This window comes from Aotus nancymaae, unplaced genomic scaffold (assembly GCF_030222135.1).
Source record: "Aotus nancymaae isolate 86718 unplaced genomic scaffold, 86718_ANA_hifiasm-v0.15.2.pri h1tg000067l, whole genome shotgun sequence".
Taxonomy (NCBI): Eukaryota; Metazoa; Chordata; class Mammalia; order Primates; family Aotidae; genus Aotus; species Aotus nancymaae.
In genome coordinates, this window is record NW_026988482.1 from 39,106,662 (window position 1) to 39,132,193 (window position 25,532).

The 25,532-nt window shown below is 38.9% G+C and overlaps 1 protein-coding gene across 4 annotated transcripts in view; it reads right to left on the reverse strand.

Moving 5' to 3' along the window:
• Positions 1-25,532, reverse strand: part of ADAMTS9 (ADAM metallopeptidase with thrombospondin type 1 motif 9) — a 177,741-nt gene that overhangs the window by 147,092 nt on the left and 5,117 nt on the right. For all 4 annotated transcript variants that reach the window (XM_021674928.2, XM_021674927.2, XM_064367312.1 and 1 more), the window contains exons 3-4: positions 23,940-24,102; positions 1,051-1,340 (exon numbers count right to left, since the gene is read on the reverse strand). In XM_021674928.2, the coding sequence (XP_021530603.1) occupies positions 1,051-1,340; positions 23,940-24,102 (453 nt within the window). The remainder of the gene's footprint in view (positions 1-1,050; positions 1,341-23,939; positions 24,103-25,532) is intronic.

A 25,532-nucleotide genomic window follows, 5' to 3' on the forward strand; every position in this document is an offset into this window, starting at 1 on the left:
GGCTCAAGATATTCTCTCACTTCAGCTCCCGAGTATCTAAGCCTACTATAGGTATATATAGGTATATGCCACCACACCTGGCTAATTTTTACAGAGACCAGGTCTTGCTATGATGCCCAGGCTGGTCTTGAACCCTGAACCTCAAGAGATTGTCCCACCTTGGCCTTCTCAAGTATTGGGATTACAAGCATGAGTGACTGCTCCTGGCCATTTTTTTAAAACTTTTTTTAAATGAGGCTACTTGAAAATGTAAAATTAGGAAAAAAATTTAAAATGCATTTGAAATTAAATATGTGGTTTGTATTAAATTTCTATTGAGCAGTGCTTGTTAGAAACACACACAAAAACTTTTAACAGTGGCTGCCTCTGGGAAGGGACCTGGAAGTCTGCAGAGAGAAGGATGCTTATTTTTTAACAATAGTCTTTGGTTCTGATTTTTTAAAAATCATGCAAATATATTGTGTTTTCAATTCAAAATGGGAGAAAAATAGAATGAAAGCCTTCTAGACCTCACTGCCCAGGCTACTTAATTAGAAGCCTGGTGAAGAGGCTATTTTTAGGAGTTCTGCAGGTGACTATGGTTCACAACCAGCATCCCTACAAATTACTGAATCGCCACGCCTGGCTGTGCCAAGTTCCTAAGTGATGCAAAAAGCATTGGTTTTGGGAACTGGACAAGCTAAAGGTCACAGGCAGTAGTCTGAGTGATTTATTAGCTTTACCTGGCCATGGGCAAGTGACCTAACTCCTCTGAGACTCAGTTTTCTTATCTATAAAATGGGCATGATAATCTCACCTGGCAGGGTTGCCAGGAGGATTCAAAATTATGCCTTTTAAGTAAGAAGCACATTGTCTAACAAAACATTCCATACTGATAACCATTGTCAGTTTAAAAAGGCAACCAATAAGTAATCTTATGTTCTCTTCAGTCACTTGCCTGAATGGCTGAAATGCCAGCTCTGAATGGTCCTCCAAAGCACTGAGTGGAAACCCATTCCCCAATGGCACATTTAGAGACCTCATAAATCACCTTCGTTTGAATGTACTTACAATTGACATTAAAGTTAAAATATAGTGTTGAAGGTTTTCTCCATGATATGAAACCATTCTGTTGTCTGCCACCACCAACAACTCTACAAACCGTGGATAGGATAAAAAACGTTTTGTCCTTCTGTGGGTCCTCTTTTCCCTTGTGTTGTCCGTCTTATTACCATAGGCAGAAAATGCCTCTGTGGCTAAGCCGCTGTTTAATGCTGTCACGTCATCAGCCAGGTTAATTCTTTCTCCCCATTTTCTTCTTCTGGTTTTCCTCTTGTCTTTCCTGTGACTATTTTTGTGTTCTGTAACAAATCAGATGGTAAGCATTACATTTCAAACCACATCTATTTTATATTAAGAATTCAATTTGACACATCATAAATTGATGCCTCTGTGGTCAAATTACATACAAAAACAAGTCCTGCATACTGTGGACTCTACAGATGCACCTCTTCTCTTACCTAAGTGACTAACGATTTAAGATTAGCTTCTCTGGGAAGTTTTCATACTTGCTCACTTAGGGTATTAGTAAGTCAGGCCTGAGCTTAAGGGAAACAATTGCATGTGATTCTTACTCTTTTCATTTGGTAACAAAACACTTTTTGGGATTGAATCAAAGGATCCCATTCTTATTGTTACTTGCCATAGATATAGTAAGGGCCAATAACATAGCTAGCGCACTAAAAAATTAAGATAGAGGCTGGGCGCAGTAGCTCATGCCTGTAATCCCAGCACTTTGAGAGACTGAGACAGGTGGATTACATGAGGCCAGCCTGACCAATGTGGTGAAACCCTGTCTCTATGCAAAATACAAAAATTAGCCAGGCATGGTGGTACTCGTCTGTAATCCCAGCTACTCAGGAAGCTGAGGCATGAGAATTGCTTGAACCTGGGAGTCAGAGCCTGCGGTAAGCTGGGATCATGCCACTGCACTCCAATCCAGCCTGGGTGAGACAAAGGGAGATTCTGTCTCAAAAATAAATAAATAAATAAATAAATAAATAAAAGAAAAAAAAAGATGGAAATGGAAATGTTTCATATATACCACTTGTGTTATTCAATGAGATCTAATACAAAGAGGTCTGAGAGGTGGCCAGGCTAACGGATGATACAAAGGAACTGTAGAAAATTCATAACCAGGTATTCTATTGCCTTATTAGATCATTTCAATACTTAAAAGAACAGGATCACAGCAATTCCATGTCTCCGAATTTTTAATTAACTTACTCCAGGGTTCAGTTAAGGAAATAAACTCAGAGACTTTGGGCAGGCAGCTGGGACTATGCTTTATAATGTCAGATTAGCTCTACTATTTCCAACTCACGCCTAGGCCTCATCTTGGGTTCTCCACAGTCTTGCTGCTCAAAGTAGGCTCCGTGGACCAGCAAAATTGACAACACCTAGAAGCTTGTTAAAATGCAGATTATTTGGCCCTACCCTAGGCCTAAATCTACACTTAACAAGACTCACAGGTGATTGATATTAACAGTGAAATTTTGAGAAGCGCTAGTCTCCAACTTGGCTTGAAGTTTATATTGCTGATGAAAACACTGCATTTTCACACCATCAACTATATAATAAACAGAATAAGCATTAAAGTCCCTGCCAAAATACACTTTGACTAAAAACAGGATTTATCAGTTATCTTGATTATCAGATCATAAATGTGCTTTAATGCTACCAGCTTGTAGTAGAAATAGGCAACAGAATTGTACAATGAAGAAGTATGCTTACTTAATACATAATAGAATTTGTCATGTCAATACCAAAAGTAAAAATTAAAAACAGCTAAATTGTAAGTGGTTTCATATTTGAAGGGCCTAAATATTTGACCATTATAATCAATTGCTAAAAGAATCAGTTGAGGTCAGGATACGCATTTTGCCCAAGTTGAGTGTTTTGTCACTATTAAAATACAGTGGTCCCCCCTTTTCCATGGTTTCAGTTCCCTTAGTTTCAGTTACCTGCAGTCACCTCGGTCCTAAAATATTAAATGGAAAATTCCAGAAATAAGCAATTGAGAACCTTTAAATTGCATATCGTTCTGAGCAGTGTGATGGACTCTGGCGCCATACCGCCCCATCCTGCCTGGGGCGGGAACTCATCCCTTAGGCTCACTATCTACTGTATATACAACCCCCACCTATTAGTCACCTAGTAGCCATCCCGGCGCTCAGACCGACTGTCAAAGTATTGCAATGCTGTGTTTAAGGAATCCTTATTTTACTTAATCATGGCCCCAGAGTGCAAGAGTAGTGATGCTGGTAATTCAGAATAAGCCAAAGAGAAGCCTTAAAGTGCTTCCTTTAAGCAAAAAGGTGAAAGTTCTCTACTTAATAAGAAAAAAAAAAAAAAAAAACCTGCATGCTGAGATTAAGATCTATGGTAAGAACAAATCTTCCCTCTGTGAAATTGTGAAGAATGAAAAGAAACTGGTGCTAGTTTTGCTGTCGCACCTCAAACTGCAAAAATGCACAATAAGTTTATTTAAGATGCAAAGGCATTAAGCTTGTGGTTGGAAGACAGGAACAGAAACTTTCTGACTGATGGCAATCAGGTTTGGTACTATCTGATATACCCCAAGGGTAAGGGAGGACTAATACAGTAAAATCTGTCCAAACTGTCAAACAAGTTATATGCAGTCCTGTTATAGGTAATATCACTAGCCAAAAACCTGGTACATAAGATGTAACATTAGATTCTTTTAGTTTTTCTTTCAAGAACACTCATATGTATAACAATGCTATTGGGTATTGCATTTTTACCAACTGGCATTGGTATACATATATGAGTTTTCAATATATGCATAACAGGGCCAATCAATTTTTAAATCATCAAATGAATACAGACTAGATATTAATCAAACACCTATTATGTACCAGGCATTGAATTAGGCTCTTTATGTATGTTATCTTACTTAATCCTTTCAACCTGAGAAAATTACCTCTATTTTTCCGATGAGGAAAATTAGTCTCAAAGAAATTAGAAACTCATCCAAAGTCACGTTGCAGGAAGTGGAGGTATGAGGAATCAGTCGTAGATTTGCTCAATTCCCTAAACCGTGCTTTTTCTATCAGACGAGCTTTCTCAACCGCTGCAGTTTGAAATGAGCTCATGATTTGGTTGATAGCTTCCAAAGGAAATATGAATTGAGAAAAAGACAGTGCCTAGTGGATATTTTCACGAAGATTTTTGTTTTTTACAACAGGTGTATGGAAAGGTATGTTGAAAATTAAATATTTTTAATACATTAAAAAATTACATCACTTATACTGTGAAAAATAATCCTTGCTTAATGTCTTCTGTAAATATAATTTGCTTTATTATAGTAAGTAAAATTTTAGATATTTTAGAAGATTTAAAGTCTCTGTTGGTTTTCTATTTCTTATTTGTTGATTTCTACTCTAATCTCAATTTCTTTTCTTCTGCTTGCTTTCCTTTTAACTTGCTCTTTTCTTTCTTTCTGTTAACATAGAAGGTTAGGTTATTGATTTGAGACCTTTCTTCTTTCTTCATAGAAGTATTTACTTCTAAGCTATAAATTTTCTTCTAGAATCCCTGCTTTAGCAGCATCCCATGTTTTGATACATTGAGTCTTCATTTTCATTTACCTTGAAGTATTTTCTGATTTCTCCTTTGAATCATTGTTCGTTTAGGAGTGTGCTGTTTAATTTTCACATGCTTTTGAGCTTCTTTGTCCGTAATTGATTTCTAATTTTGTTACATTATCACAATGTAACAAAATTAGAAACAAATGTAACCAAAACAGCATTACTGTTATCCTTTTAAATGTATTGAAATTTGTTTTACCTTCTTGCATCTGGTGCATGCTGGAGAATGTATCATGTGCACTTCAGAATACTCTGCTGTTTTGGGAGTAACATGTCCTATAGATATGTTAGTAGTTGATTTATACTGTTGGGCAACTTTTCTACTTTCTTGTCATTCTTCTGCCTGGCTGCTCTATCCATTATTGAAAGTGAGGTACTGAAGTTTCCAATTATTGTTGTTGAATTGTCTTTTTTTCCCTCCACTTCACGTATTTTGGTGCTCTGTTATCAGGTGCATACATGTTTAAAATTATTGTATCTTCCTGATAAATTGACCTTTTATCATATAAAACGCTTTGATGGACTTTATTCTACAAGAAAAGTGAAAGAAGCCAGTCACAAAAGACCACACATCAAGAGACTCCAGTCACAGGCAACGTCTAGAATAGGTAAATCTACAGAAACAGAGAGTAGAGTAGTACAAGTTGGGCATCCCTAATCTGAAAACCCCAAATCCAAAATGCTCCAAAATTCAAAACTTTTAAAATTGCTGACATGACACCACCAAGCAGAAGATTCCACACATAAGTATTTAACACAGACTTTATTTCATGTGCACAATTAATAAAACTATTGAATAAAATTGCCTTCAGCCTATGTGTATCAGGTGTATATGAAAGATACATGTTTAGACTTGGGTCCTATACTCAGGATGTCTCACTGTGTATATGCAAGCATCCCCCCAAAAAAAAAAAAAAAAATCTAAAATCTGGAAGACTTCTAGTCTCAAGCATTTTGCATAGAGATGGAGTGCAGAGATGGGAGTGTGGTTAACTGTAAAGTACAATCTTTTTCTCAAGTGATAAAAATGTCCTAGAATTGACTGAAATTATTATTATACATATCTGTGAATATACCAGAAAATAATTAAATTGTACAGTTTAAATGGGTAAATAATATGTATGAGACTTATATTTCAATAAAGCTGTTTAAAAAAGAGAAACTATATCACTAAGTTTGTGAAAAGTAAATCTTACTTAATGTTTTCTGTAAATATTATGATTTTATTTATTGGATTTCCTTAAAGTACTGCAGTGAGAAAAACACTCAGGAAATGTATGTAATTCTTTTTTTTTTTTTTTTTTTTTTGACCACTAAGGGGAGAAACAAGTGTACTATCAGAATCATCAGAGGGCACTTGGGCACAAGAAAAGCTGCTGATGAATCAAGGCCATGATTAGAAACAAAGTATATAAATAATGTTGATGAAGGAATTAATCAGAAAAAGGCTACAATTTCTAACAGTGAACAACTCACAAATTGTAATATTTCTGGAGGACATTTCATCCACAAGTAAGCTATGTATCAAAGAAATAATTCAGCACACTGTAGGTGGCATGAAAATGCAAAACCCAAGTTGTTTCTTCAGGATTAAAAGCAGTATCTTCTAAAACAGAATGCTCCTCAGTCTTTTATCAATCTGACCTTTTCTCCTAATGAGTTAAATTCATATTTATTGACCTAATTAGCCCAACTAATTTCTATCACATTAACCATTTTAGCAAGCAATTCTGAATTTCTCATTAAAAATTAGCATTCAAAATAAACACTGTATCTTATATACCCACTCAACTTTCTTGCTTCTGAATAGAATCGTGATAACAGAATAGTTTTCACCAATAGAGTACACACTGTTAGGATAAATAAAAAGTCATCCACATTTCTCTTCTGTGAGCGTTTAGCATAATGCTAAAGGAGGAATAGAAGCTAGGGTTTCAGGAATTTGCAGTCACTTTGCTTACAGTTTAATCAGAATGGGCTACATAATAAAATTTCACCATCCTGGAAAGCACTGTAAAAATGGTCTGTGTATTCTTGCTCTTCTTTTTTTCCTCATACATAGTTTTACATTTATGATTACTTTTTAATAATAGTTTAAGATTATTTATATACCATACAATTTTCAAAGTATGAAGTTCAGTCGTTTTCAGGATATTCATACAGTTCCACAATCATGGCCACCATCTAAACTTAGAATAGTTTCATCATTCCAAGGAGAAATCCCATACCTCTTAGCAGTCGTTTTCATTCTCCCCTTTCCTTAGCCCCTGGCAGTCACTAACCTATATTTTTGTATTTGTGAATTTGCCTATTCTGACATGTCACGTAAGTAGAGTCATATAATATGTTGCCTTCTGTGACTGGCTTCTTTCACCTAACACAATGTTTTCAAGGTTTATCTATGTTGTAGCATGCATCGGTATTCCATTACTTGTTACTGTTAAATATTCCACTGTATGGATATACCACATAATGTTTACCCATTCAACAATCAGTGGACATTTGGGTGGACATTCAACCCAACTGAATAAGAATATTGCTGCTATCAACATTCATGTACAAGGTTTTGGGTGATATATTTTTCTTTCTCTTGTTTTGGGTGAATACATTTTTGTTTGTCTTGGGTGTATACATAGCAGTAGAGTTGCCAGGTCATACCCTAACTCTTCATGTAACATTTTGAGGAACTGCCAAATTGTTTTCCAAAGTGGCTGCACCATTTTCTTACTTTTTCTTGAAGTTCAAATAAGACACTTGGAAACAGGACATCATTTTTTCTTCTTTGAGGATTCCTCAAAAATTAATTATGTTTACTTAATTAAATAGATTATGAAAAACCTGGCCTAGTTCAAATCCTAAAATAGCATGTTGATACCTCCAAGTAGTAAATGCACGTTGGCATTTGGAGAAAAGTGTAATATTTAGCAATCCAGATCCTCATACATGCCTGTAAACAAATTTAGACATGTTTTAAAAAGCTCTAACTGGCAATTGTGCTTTTCCTATCACCACATCATAGGTATCATAGTGCTCACATTTTATTACAAGGACATGAGTTAATATTGGCTTTTGCAACTACTTTGGTGTTGATCTCACAAGTGCTTACACTGCCACAAACAGCCAATGTTTGAAGAACTCGTGCAATGAAGGCAGTGCGGCCCAATTTAAGTCCTGTTTGACCTGAGACAAATAACTGACTCCTTCTCACCTTCCATCCTCCCACTTATAATGTGGAGTAAGACCAGTATCTATTTCATAGAGTGGATTTTAGGAATAACTGGAGATCATGCATGCAAAGTGCTAGCACAGTGCCTAGTGCATAGGAAGGAATGAATAAATATTGTTATTACTTTTTGGCTATTTTTTACCAGTCATAAAGTCATAAAGAGAGTTAGAACTACAAGGAACCATTTAAGGTAAAGTGACTAAGCGTTCTTAAAAACAATTTTTTGGCTTACAGTAACAATTTTAAACACATGAGCTGTATATTCCTAGTGGGGCAAATCAGCACAGTGTGCCTGATTGCATTCCTGACACCCAACTGTATGATACTGTGAAAAGAGTAGGAATTATAAAACCAGAAGTGCTGAGGGCTGGTCTTTGCCCTACTATCCCATCTGAAGGCTCTTTCCTGAGTCACTTCTCTGGGCCTCAGTTTCCTGACCTCTAAATGGGCATATAAATACTTCCTTCTATCTTATGGCTATTTTGAGAATTAAATAAGAAAGAGAAATTCCTCATAAACTATAAGTTAAATTTTTAAAAAATTCACTCCTTGGGCATTGATTTTGTGCCAAGTACTCGACTAGATAAGTTGAAATAAACAGTGATGACAAAACAAGAATAAAATGTGGATCCAGTCTTTTAAAAAACAGTATTCTAAAAATGTAAGATGGAATCCTTATTTTAAAAAACCTCACAGCATAAAACTTTAACATCTGCTGATTTGTTGGTAAAAATATTTTAAATGAGCTTCATTTCACCTTACAATACAATAAAATGCACAGTTTGTTACTAAATAACTGAGATTATTTTGGCAAATACCAGCCAGGCCTTGTTATTCAGTGGTTACTCACTGAAGTGTTTCCCACCGACTGGGGTTGGGCAGAGGATATTCGAATGTTAACATTAACAGTTGGGAAGTTAATCATTGCTCTGTACTTTATAAGGTTTATCAAAATTTAACTGAATTTCCTCAAGGTGCTGGGCTACCTTGTGACTTCACACAGCACAGGACCAAAGGGAAGATTCAGGAGCAAGGCGAGACCCCTTTCTGCTTCACCCAAGCTTGACAGAGAGAAAGAAGTCTGGACAGGAATCATCTGTGGTTTTCCGCTTGGATTCTGGAGCCAGGCCAACCCTGGTTCCCATTACTGCCCTAAAGCTACTCTAGTTGCCCTTTCTTGGGCTATTTCCTGCTTTAAAGCCTCAGTTTCCTCATCTGTAAAATGATGGTAGTAACAGCATACTGCAAAAAGTAACCGTGGAGATTAAAAGAGATAATACATAAAATGCCCTTAGAGCAGGGCACGGCACAGAGAACCGGTCCATTAAACATTTAAGGTAAAAATAATTACTAGTGGTTATTGTTTTACTCATAGCATGCAAAACATCTGCTCTTTATAAATTAGTATATTGACATTCTAAAACAAAACAATTCTATTGAGAAAGAATCTTTGGTGGGGTGCAGTGGCTCCTCCTGTAATCTCAGAAATTTAGGAAGCAAAGGCAGGAGGAATGCTTGAGGCCAGGAGTTCAAGACCAGCGTGGGCAACATAGGGAGTCCCTGTCACTGCAAAAATCAACCAAACAACCAATACTGTGAGCTGTCATTTTTTTGTTTTATTATTACTTTTTAACTCATGTGCCCAGGGTCAAGTAGTGCTACATGCACAGTGCTGACGGTAAATAAATACAGAGTGGTGGCAGAAGAGATTATGGCTAAGACTCATTTCGGGCTGGCCTAAACCTTTATAAACAATGTTTCCAAGAGAGCAGTTCATGGAACATTAGTCCCATAAGATAGTTCCAAAAACAAATCAATTAAGTTTGCAAAACACTTAACACAGCATTCAATTCTGGAACTTTCTCCATGCACATTAGCATTTTAAGAGCCCTGAGAAGTCTTGCAGAAAAGAAACCAGTTTACATGTGTTTAATCATATGATTGCCAAACTTATGGATCTTTGCCAATTTAAGAGGCAGGTGATGGGGACAGCCCCATCACTGGAACTATAACAAGATGCAGGTGGGATGTGTGGCTGGGCTTCCCTCTCAGGGAGAGACGGGCATGCTAGTGGAAGGCAACAACTGAGAAGCTTCTTGGCTTTGAAGGGGCAGTGGGAGGCATCTGAAGGTCCCCTCACTACCTTCTAAGGGAGTAGGTGCCTCCAGTTACCTGGGGAGTTAAATTTGCTGACTTGGGCATGAGAGCTGGGTGCACTACCCCCAAAAACCCTTCTGTGTCCTTTTCATGCTCCATCCCGCAGCTCCTTCAACTAAATGTGATAACAATGATGACTATAGGCTATAATCATACTGGCTAACGTTTGTTGAATGCTTTTCTCTGTGTTAGACACTCTTCTAAGCACCTTATATGGATTAACTTGACTAGTCCTCAAAGCAACCCAATATTACCTTCATTTCATAAATGAGGAAACTGAGGGACACTTGAAATAACTTGAGAAAACATTTAAATTATCTCTTTGAAGCAGTAAAAGATGCTGAACATCCCAGGGCCTGTATTTTACTGAGAGACTGTTTCGTTTTGCTATTAACATCCTGCAAAATACTCTTTGGGAAATGTTGGTTTCGACTCACTCTGTCTCTTAGCAGTAGGGGGAGAGGGACCTTTCTGCCTGGCATGGTGCCAGCTACCCACAGCCACCCTGTCCTGGCTGCAGCGTGCTTGCCATGGCTGCCTCTCAGGCTGCCTCGTGTCACAGTTTGGGATCTCCCAGCTTTGCACTCTCTAGTAGAAATAAAATGCAAGCCACACGTGTAAGTTAGGAATTTCTGGTAGCCACATTTTTTTTAAAGTCAAAAGGAACAGATAAAATTAATTTTAATAATAGAGTCTATTGAACCCAATTATGCAAAATATTATCATTTCAACATGTGACACTAGCCACATCTCCAGGGCCTGCTGGTGACCATATAGAATGGTGCACTCTAGGCAGGAAGTGTTTGCAGAGTGGATACAGGGAACAATGTGGTGTGGGCGATAAGAGTGTGGGCTCAGGAATCGGAGAGACCCAAGTGTAAATCCCAGCTGCTCTGCATTCAATCTGTGTGACCGCTGGTGAGACACTTCAGCCCTCTGTGCCTCAGTTTCCTCATCTGTGAAAAGGGAATAATGTTCGTGCCTAACAGGGCAGTAGGAAGGATGAAATTCCTTTGTCTACATAAAGTGTCGGAAGAGGGTCTGGCAAGTAGGAAGTGCTGTGGAGGCACAGGCCGCGCTGATTCTCGTTACTTAGAATGAGCAGCCGCTTAAGGCTGCTGGAATAAAGTGGCTCCCAGGCCTGCTGCTGGGACCTGCCTGCTATCTGACATTTCACTGCAGTTCGTGGGTGACCCCGAAGCTGAATGTGGTGCCTGTGGTGGGTCTAGATATCATTCTCATATCAGAGATTAAAGCACAGTTGGACTGGAACTCTTTAAAAAGGCATCTAAGCAACTCATAGGGAGTGTATCTCCCACATTCTTTTGATACACAGGTCTCCTAGTTTACAGGCACTGAGAACTGGTTTATACACCAGGGCCTGCAACTGAGACCCTTTCCCATCCCAATGTCCATGTCCCATGACTATGGAAGTGAGTGACCACAGGGCCATGCTGTACTCCAGTGACAGGTGGACCTCACTGGGCTTCCTCCCCAGCCACAGGCCACCTTCCCCCGTACCCTGGCCCAGCTCAAAAAGGCTTGGTTTATTTATTTTAAAATCATATTTTGTTGCTGTATACTCAGTTCTAGCCATGACAAGTTAATCCCTTAAATGAATGAAAAGCTTTCTATCTTTCTCTATAAGCTTGAGACAACTTCTTGAGCGTCTCACCACTCATTCTTAATTATCCTTACACTTAAAATAAATCCAGTGGCACTTCCCAAAGCTCATTTGAGTCATACTTTTGAACATCCCCTTTCCAGGTACCCTTTTCCTTGTGATACAGCCTGGAAAGAACATAGGACAGGGAAGTAAGAGGCCTGTGTTCAGGGCCCAATCTTGCCATTCATTCTAGTTCCAAGATTAGAGGCCCCTTCAAAGTTCTGGGCCTTGATCCTCTTATCCATAAAGAGAAGGCCTGGGATAGAAGTTCTCTCTAAACTTTCTTCCAGTATTAAAAATTTATGAATTCTTATATTTTATAAGATAAAAGTGAATAATGATTAAAAATAAAGTCCTGAGTTTCAAAAGGGGCAAAACCCAACAGAGATTCCCTCTGAGCCACTGTCACTCTCAGAAAGGGTATGGATGAAACAGTCAACAGGGTAGCAGGGTAGAAGGAGACAGAATCACTCCGAAAGAGAGAGACCGATACAAAAGAAGTAGACTTTTGCTGATGTTAAATAATATTAAGGGGAGTACAGTCTACACATCTCCATTACTCAATGGGAAAATTTTACTTTAGACCTGCTAAAACAGATAATAGTTTCTGAAAAACCACTTCCATTTTCTCCAATCTGACTCATTATAAAGAAATAACATCAAATGTGAGAATTAAGAAACTGGCTTGAAAGAAAAAGTCAAAGATACCTCTGGAAAAACCTTTAAATTATCCACAAACACAGAATGGAAACTTTTAGGATTAATGGATTTCTATCTCCTATCCCTCTTCAGCAGCAGAGCATGTGGTCATAAGGGCTGAATCTCACACTAATACCAAACTCTTCTACCTCTGCCTTTGTCTCATTGTCCTCTGGCTCTTTCTCTCCTGACTGCATGCACATGCACACATGTAACATACATGCAAAACAACACAGTTGGATTCTCACCTATGCAGAGGTTCCTCTGGACCTGTTTTCACCCATGAGCTAAGACAACACATTCCCATCACAGAGGACACTGTTTGGACATGGAGAGTTGTGTTTCTGGATACAGAATGGCAATAAAAATAACAACGTGCCTTTTCTCTTGGCGTAGACCATGGCTTTGAATAATAAATCCTAAATAAGCCTCTCCTATTCCATGTTTTAGACAAGCTCTATACTGTACTCTCCACTCTACTTTCTTGCTGTGTAGTTCTGGGACTGCATGAAATCTACAGTACATGAGGTGTTGGCAATAAGATAAAGAAGCTATGTATGAAATAAGTATTTGCAAATTAAGATACCTTTTGAAAGACAAGCCACAATGTGGGAGACAATATTTGCAAACTATATCTGACAAAGGGCTTATATACAGATTAAAGAATTTTCAGACTTCAGGAATAAGAAAACAACATTCCAAGTTTTAAAAAATGGCTGAAAGATTTGAACAGACACTTCACTAAAGAAGATACATGGATAGCAAATATACATGAAGAAATGCTCAATATCATTAGTCTTTAGGTAAACACAAATTAAAGCTACAATGAATTTCCACTAAACACCTATTAGAATAGCTAAATTTCAAAAAACAAAAGTAGAACAACAAAATGTTGACAATATCCTCTGCTGAAGAAAATGCAGAGGAACTGAAACTTTCATACCCTGCAGGTGGGGCTACAAATTGGCACAACCACTTTGAAAAATATATTGGCAGTTTCTTACAGAGTGAAAGATACATTAATCACATAAGCCAGAGATCTTACTCCTAGGTATTTATCCAAATGAAGTAGAAACTTATATTCACACAAAAATCTGTATGCAAATGTTTATATTGGCTTTATTTGTAATGGCCGAAAACTGTTGCTCAAGTAGGTAATGGATAAAGAAATGGTGGTATATCCATTCAATGGAATACTACTCACCAATAAAAAGGGATGAATTACTGATACAGGCTACAATGCGGATGAACTTTAAACACACTACTCTTAGTGATTATTTATAAATTCTGCAAAAGGCAAAACTATAGAGACAGAAAACAGGGGTGGGAAGAGGGGCTGATTACAAAGGACACAAAAAACTGTTTTATAACTTGATGGTCCCACGATTGTATACGTTTGCCAAAACCTGCAGAAAGCTATACAGTAGGAAGGGTAAATGTTATAGCATGTAAATTATGCCTTAACAGAAAAATGAAAGGAAAACACTAGGAAACACTAATGAAAAAAAGATTTATCAAAAAAAAAAAAGAAAAAATCTTAGCAGAAAAATTCTGAAGCCAATCACATGAACTTGAACTTTTTCCACACACCAACTGCATTTTTAACACTCATTCTAATTTTAATGTCATATGAGAATTGGGAATCAATAAAAAGGAAGACTTGTGCCAATATTCATCCCTTGTTTGACTTTGCTCCTTCTCAAAGCCCACCCAGTCACATGTGAGCACCACATCAGATCTTGCATTTACCCATGCTCTTTTTCGTGATATTCAGATTATTTATTAACGATTTTCAGTTGCACAGAACATCCATGCAGATATCTGGTCCAGAGGTAAAAAGTCAAATGAGAAAACTCACCCATAAATGGCTATAATAAAGACTCTTTAATGATACAATTATAAAGAAACCAACTTTGGCAGATACAAAGGTGCAAATGTGAAAACTCAATGCATGATAAAATAGCACTTTATTAACCAGTTACTAAAGTACATGATAAAGTAGCACTTTATTAACCAAGTGGGCTTAGTCCCTCATATGAAGAAACTCAAGAAACTTTGCCATGTCTTACTTTAAAAAGACAGCCCACTGAAGTCAAAGGTCTAAAGGGTCCTCAGGTTGAGCAAGAAACAGAGCAAAGTTCTAAGATGGCACAGAAGGTGTAAAGCAGGCAGCCCTTCTGGCTGTGTTTGGATCCTGAAGCTTAATTAAAAGGTTTTAGGGGTCAAGCATGGTGGCTCGTGCCTCTAATCTCAGCACTTTGGGAGGTGGCAGTAGACGAACCACTTGAGGCCAGGGGTCTGAGACAAGCGTGGCCAACATGGCAAAATCCCATCACATATAAATTAGCCTGGTGTGGTGGCGCACACCTGTAATTCCAGCTACTTGGGAGGCTGAAGCACGATAATCACTTGAACCTGGATGGTGGACGTTGCAGTGAACCGAGCTCATGCCACTGCACTCCAGCCTAGGCAACAGAGCAAGACTCTCAAACAACAACAACAAAAAGGTTTTGGGGAATAAGCATATTTCATATGTCAATGAGTCCTAACCTCAGGTCCAAACCTAACTTGCCACTTTACATTCCTAATTGCAAACTGGCCCTTCTGGGCTTCAAAACACAGGTGAGGAAGATCCTTTAAAAACAGAAAAAGTAGCTTAAGTTAATATTTCAGTCAATGATGGAATGCAGATATGACAGTGGTCTTCTAAGACCATAATACTAAACTTTTACTGTACCTTTTCTATGTTTAGATACATAGATACTTAACTTCATGTTACAATTACCTACAGTATTCAGTACAGTCACATACTGTACAGGTCTGTAGCCTAGGAGCAATAGGCTATATACTACCTAGCCTAGGTGTGTGGTAGGCTATCCCATCTAGGTTTGTGTCAGGGCACTCTGTGATGTTCACAAAATGACAAAATGGCCTAAGAAGAATGCATGGGTCACACACACCCTATGCATGACAGTATTGTAAATTGAGGATCTTCCTACTGATAGGAAAATCACAATGAGAGCTATCAAGGCACTTCAGACAAGGGGTCAAAAAAACCTCCCAAAGACACTGCCTTTTGCACTCAACTAAATCACTCTGAGAAGTGGCCTAATGGCCCAGAGGCTTTGCTCTGGCCTTGGAGGCTGGCCTTGCTCTTCAAATCCTTGCAACTGCAGCCTGAACTTATGACAATAAAAATGAAGCAATGACGAAGAGCAATGGAAGGGAAAAGGGGGCCATATGGGAGCAAAGCTAAAACTAGAACGAAAATAGCAATTTTATTTTATTTTTTTTCAGACAGAGTCTTGCACTGTTGCTGGGCAGGGGTGCAATGGCGTGATCTTGGCTCACTGCAACCTCTGCCTCCTGGGTTCAAGTAATTCTCCTGCCTCAGCCTCCTGAGTAGCTGGGATTACAGGTGCCTGCCACCATGCCCAGCTAATTTTTTGTATTTTTAGTAGAGATGGGGTTTCGCTATGTTGGTCAGGCTGGTCTTGAACTCCTGACCTCAGATCCACCCACCTCGGCCACCCAGAGTGCTGGGATTACAGGCATGAGCCACCAAGGGTGTCAGAAATAGCAATTTTAACAATAGCAATGACGACAACAAAGTGAAAAGTTACTTAAGAGATAACAATAAGTTGCATGCAATATGTGGACCTTGTTTAGATCACAATCTAACCAATGACTGTAAAAAGGCATTTAATATAGGTATTGTGTAGGTGATATGAAGGAATTATTGTTAATTTTGCTGAAATGTTATTTGTAATATTACTTGATACATATTATGTATCAAATATGAATAATATTACAGTTACATAGGAAAAGATCTCCATTTTTCAAAGATTTATCATGAAATATTTAGAGATGGTATCTTGGGTTTGCTTTAAAATACTCAGCATAAAGAAAAATAAGCAAATGTAGAAAAATCTAAGTCATTGTTAGGATTCATAGTGTTCATAGTGGTTCATTTTATTATTGACTTTACCTTTATGTATATTTGAAGATGTTCATAATAAAATGGTTTTTAGAAACAAAATGAAAATTAAAAAAAAATTAAATAAGTGGGAACAAATGAAAGAAGGTACAATTCCTGTATTAGAAGTTTCTTTTTTACTTCCTTTCATGACTTTATTGAAGTACTGCACTATTAATACTAAAGTTTTTTTTTAAAAAAAAGGAAAGCAAAATTTTTTTTATAAGTACCATTCAGTAGATTAAGTTAAAGAAATAAAGAATTCATGTATTTAAAACAATGATTTTCTAATAATTTACCAAGATTTTAGAGGTCATTGCTTATGTTGACTGTTTATTAGACATAAAGTCATTGAAGACTATAAAAAAAGAGAAAAAAATGTATAAATACTAATGAAGAACAAAAAGGGGGAAATGAAAGGAAATCAGGCTCAGACCATATATCCCAAATGGCAGTATAACCATCTTTAAAACTTCATAATCAGTCTTGAGTTGCAGTTCCAGCTTTTTCCCTTTCTACATGCTGCCGACAAGTTCATTCACTTCTCTGAGTTCAACTTTCTTATTTGTAAGATAGGCATAATCAGAGCATCTTCCTCCCATGAACTGTTTGTTACAGGAATAAATGAAATAATCACAACCTGCTTCCATACTGCCGATTACGAAGTTCCTTAAATGCTGCCTGTTCTTGATCTTTATGGGGCTGAAAGGGTCTAAGAATGCAGAAAGTGTGTGGTGAAAGTGCAGGCAGACCAGTTCCTAGCATAAGCCACTAATTAGCCACCAACCACTGACCTGCTTGGGGCCCAGGCTGGATTCTGAAGTCAGCCAAAGCTTTCGTCACTGCCTGGAACCCACAGGCTGTCTCAGAATGTTTTACTGAAAGCCCCCTCAGGGGTCTGCTCCCCAGCTCTGTCTCTCACTCCATTTGGGCGCCACTCTAAGGGCAGCTAATCTAATCAGCTAATCTATGCTAAATTATTAATGGGATCCAAGAGGTTAATGTGTAACAAGTATACACTCCATCAAAGGCCTGCTGGAGACAGACGCAAGGCTTCTGTGAGTCATTAGAGTCTTGGTGGGAATTTCAGGCACCCGGTAGCCTTCCTCAAATAAAATCAAATTCCAGACAGGCATCAAAAAATTTCTGCCAGCAAAAATAATTCATATATGAATGCAGTCAAATCAATAGAGAGGCCAAAAAAATATCCCCTAACTAGACCAGGACATAGGAGCGCAAGAAAATGGTATGTTTATGACCTTTTTAACCTTGGGCAAGTCAACATCATGGACTTCTCTGTGTCTCAGTTTTCCCATCTGCAAAATGGAGTTTGAGGTAAAAATTGAAATATATAATCCATGTAAAGTGTCTGTAACAGAGCCTACCACATGATACATGCTCAGCAAATGTCAATTCTTATTAGTATCATCTAGGGATTGGAAATTAGATGATAGTCAAAGAAGATGCTCTGAAAACTGAAGTTAAAAAGGGGTTTCTAGGCCAGGCATGATGGCTTAGGCCTGTAATCCCAGGGAGATCCTGTTTCTACCATTTTTGTTTGTTTTAATTAGCCACGCGTGGTGGCATATGTCTCTACTTCTAGCTACTTGGGAGGCTGACGTGTAAGGATCCCTTGAGCCTCAGAAGTGAAGGCTGTAGTAAGCTATGATCATGCCACTGTACTCCAGCCTGGGCAACAGAGTGAGACTGTCTCTAAAAACCAAGCAAACCAAAAAAGGGGTCTCTAGATGGCAGTTTCCATTTGTGTTTTCAATGCAATTTGTCCCACAGTATAGCACACCGGAATCAGATCAGCCCCTCTTCCTCCTGGCTGTATGTCTTTTTGGATAAGTTTCTCAACCTCTCTGAGCTAATTTTCTCAACTGTAAAGTAGGGGTAATAATACCTACCCTACAGTATTGATGAATGTATTACATATGATAATGTGTATAACACGTGTAGCATACTGATGCCATATGCACATAAGAGCCTAACAGATGATGACTTTAATCATCATCTTATGTTTTCCAGCCTTTGTAACTGCAGCCTTGAAATCCCAGTTAGAAAGTGATAGTACTTTCTAATGGGAGTGATAAACAGAGTCCCTAGTGCCTAATGGAGATTAAATCTTAATACAGGGTCAGTACAACAGGCACGAGGCAATTTAGCTGCGTTGAATATGAGATTCAACTTAACCAGCCACAGATGTCCCAAAGAAATAGACATAAGGCAGGATTTTTATCTGTCTGGTTATTGAGACTGTTTCATTCCAAAAAAAAAACGCCTGTTAATTTCCAGTTCTAAGGTCCTAAGATCCTAAGAGACCAAAATTTGGCTTGGCTGTTGGTCTCCAGTGACAAGTTAAATGGGTCTAGCAAAATAAATCCATGCCACTATCCCCCACTATCCCCATTTCATTTTGTCTGTATTTTCTGATTATGAAACTATTAGAGAAACATGGCAAAGGAGTCACACAAATAAGGATACAAAATTTCAAAAGTAAAGATTGCCTATGTTCCCAGTAACCATAAATAATCACTGTTAATATTTTCATGCCTTTACGTCAGATTTTCTGTTTACACACGTGTCCCAAACACAGTTTATCATTAAAAAAAAAATGAGATCCTACCAAACATACTAGTTTATCACTTAATATATATTTCTATGTTGGTAACATAAATCCAGGCCATCATTTTTAATGGCTGCATGGGAATCCATTATATGCCTGCCCCATAATGTATCGATCTATCTCCCTCCTGAAGAGCGCTTAGGTTGTTTCCAGTCTTTTGCTATAACAACACTTTCAGTTTCCTCATCTGCACAGAATTGGTGTGTTGGCCTAGACAAGACTACTACTGGATCTTGTTCATAAACACCTTTACAAAAGTGTCCAGTTATTTTTTTTAGGCAAAGCACTGATGGGTCACAGAGTATAATACAGTTCTTAAATGCATTAAGAAACAAAAATCGCCTGGCCTTGCTGAGACAGAAAAGTGAGGGAGAAGTTTTAGTTAGAGAAAAACACTTGTCTTTCAGGCCCAGGCAAACAAAACAGCCTTCTTCCCTGCCTTTCTCTTACCCACCTACCAGGAAGCACTGATAAGAACAACTAAATCCTGTTGTGCAAAATTCAGGGTCAAATAGAGAGTGTCTGTGAAACAGAACTTGGGATGTTAACCGGAAACAAGCAATGGGAAGGATCCACAGGAAGTGGCTTGTAAAAGCAACCTACTCTCCGAAGGGCTCTCATAAGCCTTTCACTTGACCCCCTGGTGTGTGGGGCTGGCAGGCAGCGAGCACAGTGAATTTTACTGAGGACCCGGTGTGTAAAAGACACTGCAGTCACAAGGGCATGCCATAGGGAGAAAAGACACCCTGCTTTCCATCCTGAACCCTAAGGAACTCACAAATAGAATGAAAAGACAAAGAAATGCAGAGACAGTCAAATGGCCCAAATGTATACACATAGACATAACCAGGGATGACAAAACAGAGACCACTGGGAAGGGCAGCCACTGGGCCGAGAGAACCTTACAAGAAAGAAAATGTTTAAATGCTGCATTGGGTACAGAAGAATCAAGGGGTCAGGAAGCACCCTCAGCTTTGCTACTAGCTGGCAGGGTGACTTTGGGCAAGTCCCCTAAACCTTTCTCGATTACCCAGAAGTGCTAGGCTATTAGCTCTGAATTTTAGTATGTTGTTCTTTTCCTCATTGTGTTTTGTTTTCTATTTTCACGAACCCTTAAAAAAATCTATCATTCCGTGATTGTCTACCACCTGCTAAACACTGTCCTGGGAGAGTTTTCATTACTTCAGACTCATTTAGCCCTAACTACAACCTTGGAATGTATGTGTTATTCTTACTTCTTTTTTTTTTTTTTTTTTAATGCGATGGAGTCTCACACTGCTACCCAGGCTGGAGTTCCCCAGGCTGGAGGCACAATCTCGGCTCACTGCAACCTCCACCTCCCAGGTTCAAGCAATTCTCTTGCCTCAGCCTCCCAAGTAACTGGGATTACAGGTGCCCACCACCATGACCAGCTAATTTTTTGTATTTTTAGTAGAGACAAGGTTTCACTATGTTGGCCAGGCTGGTCTCGAATGCCTAACCTCATGATCCACCCACCTTGGCCTCCCAAAGAGCTGGGATTACAGGCATGAGCCACCATGCCTGGCCTTTTACTTTATACTCTAAAATGTGCTTGAAGTCATACAACTCACCAGGAATATGGACAGTTCCTGGTTTTCTCCTCATGACACAGAGGAGTTGCTCACTAAAGACTTGATGGCTAACTGAATAAACGCACACATGAATGAATAAACGGAGTTGTAGACTCCTTTCTAAACTCACAGAGTTTTCATTGCAGTAGACTTCTTCTACACTTGCCTTTTTAACATAAGTAATCTCAGAATCCTTTTTTTGAAAGTTAGGCATACCTCAAGAGTCAGAAATGACCAAGACATATTCCATCTGTACATGGAAGTGTCACAGTTATTGTGTCCTGCCCTGCTCCGACTCCCATGATCAGCAACTAAAGGGTTACTGCTAGCTCAGCAGGAGATCTCTCTCCCAAGGCTGGGGAAAGTTCAGTTGAGTTGGTTTTGAATATATAGGGTATCACTCCTGGGAGGAAGTATCTTAACATCCTGTAACCTCAGTTTCTTTATCTGCACAGAATTAGAGCATTGGACTAGACTGGGCTGCTAAGGACTCCTCCAGCTCAAATATTCTATTGTCCTATGAGAAGAGGAGACATGGAAAGCACTGATATAGAAAGTCAAGTTCACAGCAATGCCAACAGCAAGTGACAGATAATGACTACTGCCTTAAACCCAACTTTAGTAGGGACTCTCAAATTCAGCTAAACATCCGAATCACTTGGAGCACTATTAAAAACACTGATTTTTGCTTCATCACTTTTGCCTGGGAGAGGGGTTTGCTTGTTTGTTTGTTTGTTTAAGAATCTGCATTTGTATGAGGCTCCCAGGGTACTTCTAAGGTCACTCTTGGTTACCAACCTCTGCTCTAGATTGGGAATTGGGAGGGAAGGTGAATCACTGAATCTGAATGGATTGCTATGGCTAGGCAACCCATTTTCTCTCTGGGAAAAGGAACTACTCTCACCCCAACCTACTTTCACTCCCTGTGCAAAGGCTACCTGGCTTCAGAGGTTTCCTTGACCTGTTGGTGCATTCCTCTGATACCTGCTGATGAATCCTGCCATATTCCAAACTGTTCTGAGCCTCCTACATCTAAATTAAAAGAAGGGGTACAGAAGTAGCTGGAAGAGAGTGGCACAGCCCAGCAGCAACTTTTGGAAGAGCTGATCAAAAATTGCTGGGCTCCTGGTTCATCACAGAGGATAAAGGAACAGCGCGCTGTATTGGTCAGCAGCAAGCAAACACTAGGAGAAAAACTAAAAATACTGGCACTGGTTATTTGGAAGGTGGTGCTTAAAGGCCCCAATCTTAATAATGACTGGAACCCAAATAGTCTTTAAGGCATCTTCCATCATCCTTGAGCTTGACACTTTTAAGATTCACTCTGCTTTGTGTTTTTAACAGGATTTCACAATGACATTTCCTCCAGCCCAGGAAATCAAATGTCCACTGACTTGGACAAATAATATTTTAAACAAACCTTGAAGATTTCTTAAATGACAGTACTCATTAAGACTTTCTCTTTCTGTCGCCTCTCTCTTTTCCACACAGACTCCTGCACAGAGAAAATGGGCCATGGAATAAAACATTCAAGCATGGGTCATCACGGTGGACTAGCTGTGAGATCTTGGGCAAACTGCTTCATCTCTGTAAATCTCAGCTCCTTTTCGGGGTATTATACAATGGAGTTAGGAATGGTACCTACCTCATAGGTTTGTGATAAGGATTAAGCATGGTAGTGCAGGTAAAGTGCTTTGCATAATGCATATGCAGAATAAAACCATAATAAATAGTCATTTTTAAAAAATGTTGACCTGTAGCCACTTTAGGGGAGAAGATCATGAAGTGTCATTGGTCAATTAATTTATCAGTGAAAAAAATATTCCAAATGTGTCTTCTGAACATATACTAATAAGATGGAAGGGGGGAATCACAAATTTCATTTCTATTTCATGTTACGTATACATTTATACACACATCTAAAATGTGTGCTTGCTAATAAAGATTTAGGAAGTCGTCAAGTTTAGGCCAGTGGTTTTACTAGCGCAGTCGAAAATGTGAACGTCCTATCCATTAAACTGGCTGGTGGCTGGCAGTCTTGACTCTATACCTGCTGCTGAAACTATTGTTTTTGATGTATCTGAGTACACTTGCCCCTCTGCTCCTCATATCTCTTTGCTCTTTATAGTCTAATTGACAGAATGCTTCAGTTATATTCCATCTTGTTCTGGAGGTAAAACACAGAACTGGATGGAATAAAGCCAAAGACCTACAATGCTACACCCTTAAATTTGGCTACTTCTAGGTTTTAAATGGTCAATGTTATCTTTTATTAAAGGATTCACTTTAGAAATAATAATTCCAGGAGAGAATAGGACGCTGCATACAGTCCCACTGGAACAACCTGGTACAGGTACAAGGTGACGTAAGTGATGCTCTGGGGAGCATCTGAGGAAATCCCCTGTTGGTCTTGAATTTTGGCCTTGTTTGGAGATACCAGAAAGACCTGAGATACTATTTAATTTGGAGAAGCAATTTTAAAAATAAAGAATAGAGAGAAGGATAAAGTTTTAGAGACAGGAAGTCCAGTAATTTTTTTTGAGTATTTTGTCAGGCATCCTAAGATGCAGGACCAAATTGAGGAATTATTTCATAGCATAACCTATCATCAGGCAGAAAGTAACCAGGCTTCTGAGACAGTGAAGTGTTGCCACAAGACTGCAGATGAAGAAACACAGACCAGGGTGCCCAGAATGACATATCCCTGACAATGGCCAAAGATGTCAGCATATAACTTATACTCCAAGAATCTGGCCGGGATGGAAGGAGACTAGCAGAGGGCCCATAGAATTTGACTGGTTGATTGGTACCTCACAGTATAACCCACAGGTACCTTCCTACAGTTCCTGAAGTCACAGAACATGAGCAAACCTAAAGTTTATAGGAAACATTCAATGAACACATATACATTTTCGTGAGTTTCCTTTATAATACATTTCTGTGAAACAAGAAAAACACCCAAATGAACAGAAGATGCCAAGAAAATACAAGCATTTGCTGACTGAGGATACTACTAACATGACCTCAATATTACTCAAGCTTAATACTAAAAATCAGCAATTTCAACAGAAGAGGCAGCTCTGCCCATAGAGGGCATGGAGACACTGCTTTGAGTTCAGATCCTGACTTTGTAACTTCTTAGCTGTGCACCTTGGACAAGGTACTAAACCTCTCTTTAGTCTCCACATCTCTACAGTGGGGTGTGTATCCCTACGTCATTTGAGGACTGAATAAAGAACAATGCATAACATAGCACTTTGTAGACTGAAAGAGCCACATCTTCGTAGTATAGCAATTTAGCCATCTCCAAGAGCTGGGCTCTCTGCTTAAGCAAGAAGCAAATACCTGAGGTGTCACATGCATGTCTTCCCGTTGAGGGCTCTCTCTGGGGGATGCTGCGCCTATAAATGATGTGGGGTTTGTTTTGTCCCTCTTCATCTTCTTGTTCATCCATGGACTGTAGTGGTTCAATAAAATAATCCCCATCATGGGACCGGAATGTGCCCAGCTGCAAATAAAGAGAGATGAGAGGTTGATTTAACATAACTCAGCCATTGGGAAGAAAAAAGCAAAAGAACATTTCTGAGTAAAGATGGTGTCATTTTACCCAATCTCTTTTTCAGGAGGGTTGTTTAAACTGAAAATGCTGCAACATATGCAGAGAAGTGGTTTATTTTCACTGTCACATCAGAACATTTTCTAAAAATTATTTATTATTTGCTATTCTTATTATTTTAGAAATAGGGTCTTGCTCTCTCACCCAGCCTTGAACTCCTGGGCTCAAGCAATCCCCCACCTCAGCCTCCTGAGTAGCTGGGATTATAGGTGCGCGTGATGATGTCCAGCTAAATATTTTACTTTTCGTAGAGATGGGGTCTCAATATGTTGCTCAGACTGGTCTTCAACTCCTGGCTCAGCCTCCCAAAGTGTCATATCAGTACCTTATTTTTGATGTGACTCCAGTTGATTGCACCTGCTATCCAAATCTGTCTCTAAGAAATAATTCTTTAGGGCTCAAGTTCCAATCATTCCTACAGACTGTTAAAAGAGTCTTAGAAACTTAGAGAGCCTGGAAACCTAGGGACAAGTATGCACTCCAGCAGGAAAAGCTGGCCTATTGAAGTCTTCCCATTGATTCAAACTCAGGAAGCAAATGTTGGCCACAATGCATTCAAGGTGGTACCACCTGTAACACTGGCACATGGTCCTCTCACCAACCCTTTCCTTTGCAAAATAGGGGAGTGATGTCCTGCAAAGGTTTGAAGCCAGACTGCCCTAGGTTCCAGTTTCAGCACCACAACCTACATATCCACTTTGGGCAAGTTTCTTAACCACTCTGAGCTTAAGCTTCCTTGTTTGTCAGTCGGGGATAAAGATACTTAACATAAACAGTTACTGTGTAGAGTGAATGAGATCATGATAATTAAGTGCTACACTTTGCAAAGGGTTAGAACTCATGAACGGTTTTGTGTTGGTGTTGCCAGTGTTAGCCTCTATCCATTAGGATAAAATTTGCTCTTACTAATCATTCTAAGCACCTTGCAAGTCACTTTTTCTCCTTTATCCTACACACCCAAGTTTTTGCAAATGATAAATGATACCACAAGATTGAACCACCCAAACCAAAAATTACAAGAACACTGAAAAATTCCCCATGCCATGCTGGTGAGTGGTGTTTATGAGGAGAAATCAAGCTCCTCTCTTCTCTTCCACTTTCCCATTTCCCATGCTGGAAACAAAATTTGTTGCCTTCCATCCTTCGACTGACAGGAGAAATGAATCCCTGAACATCAGTAGCTGCATCTGAATTAGCATCATCCAGGAGCTTATTAGAAATTCAAATAATTGTGCTCCACCCCAAATCTGATCTACTGAATCAAAACTTCTAGGGGTACGGCCCAATAATTGAAATGTTAATGAGATCCCAGGGTATTCTTA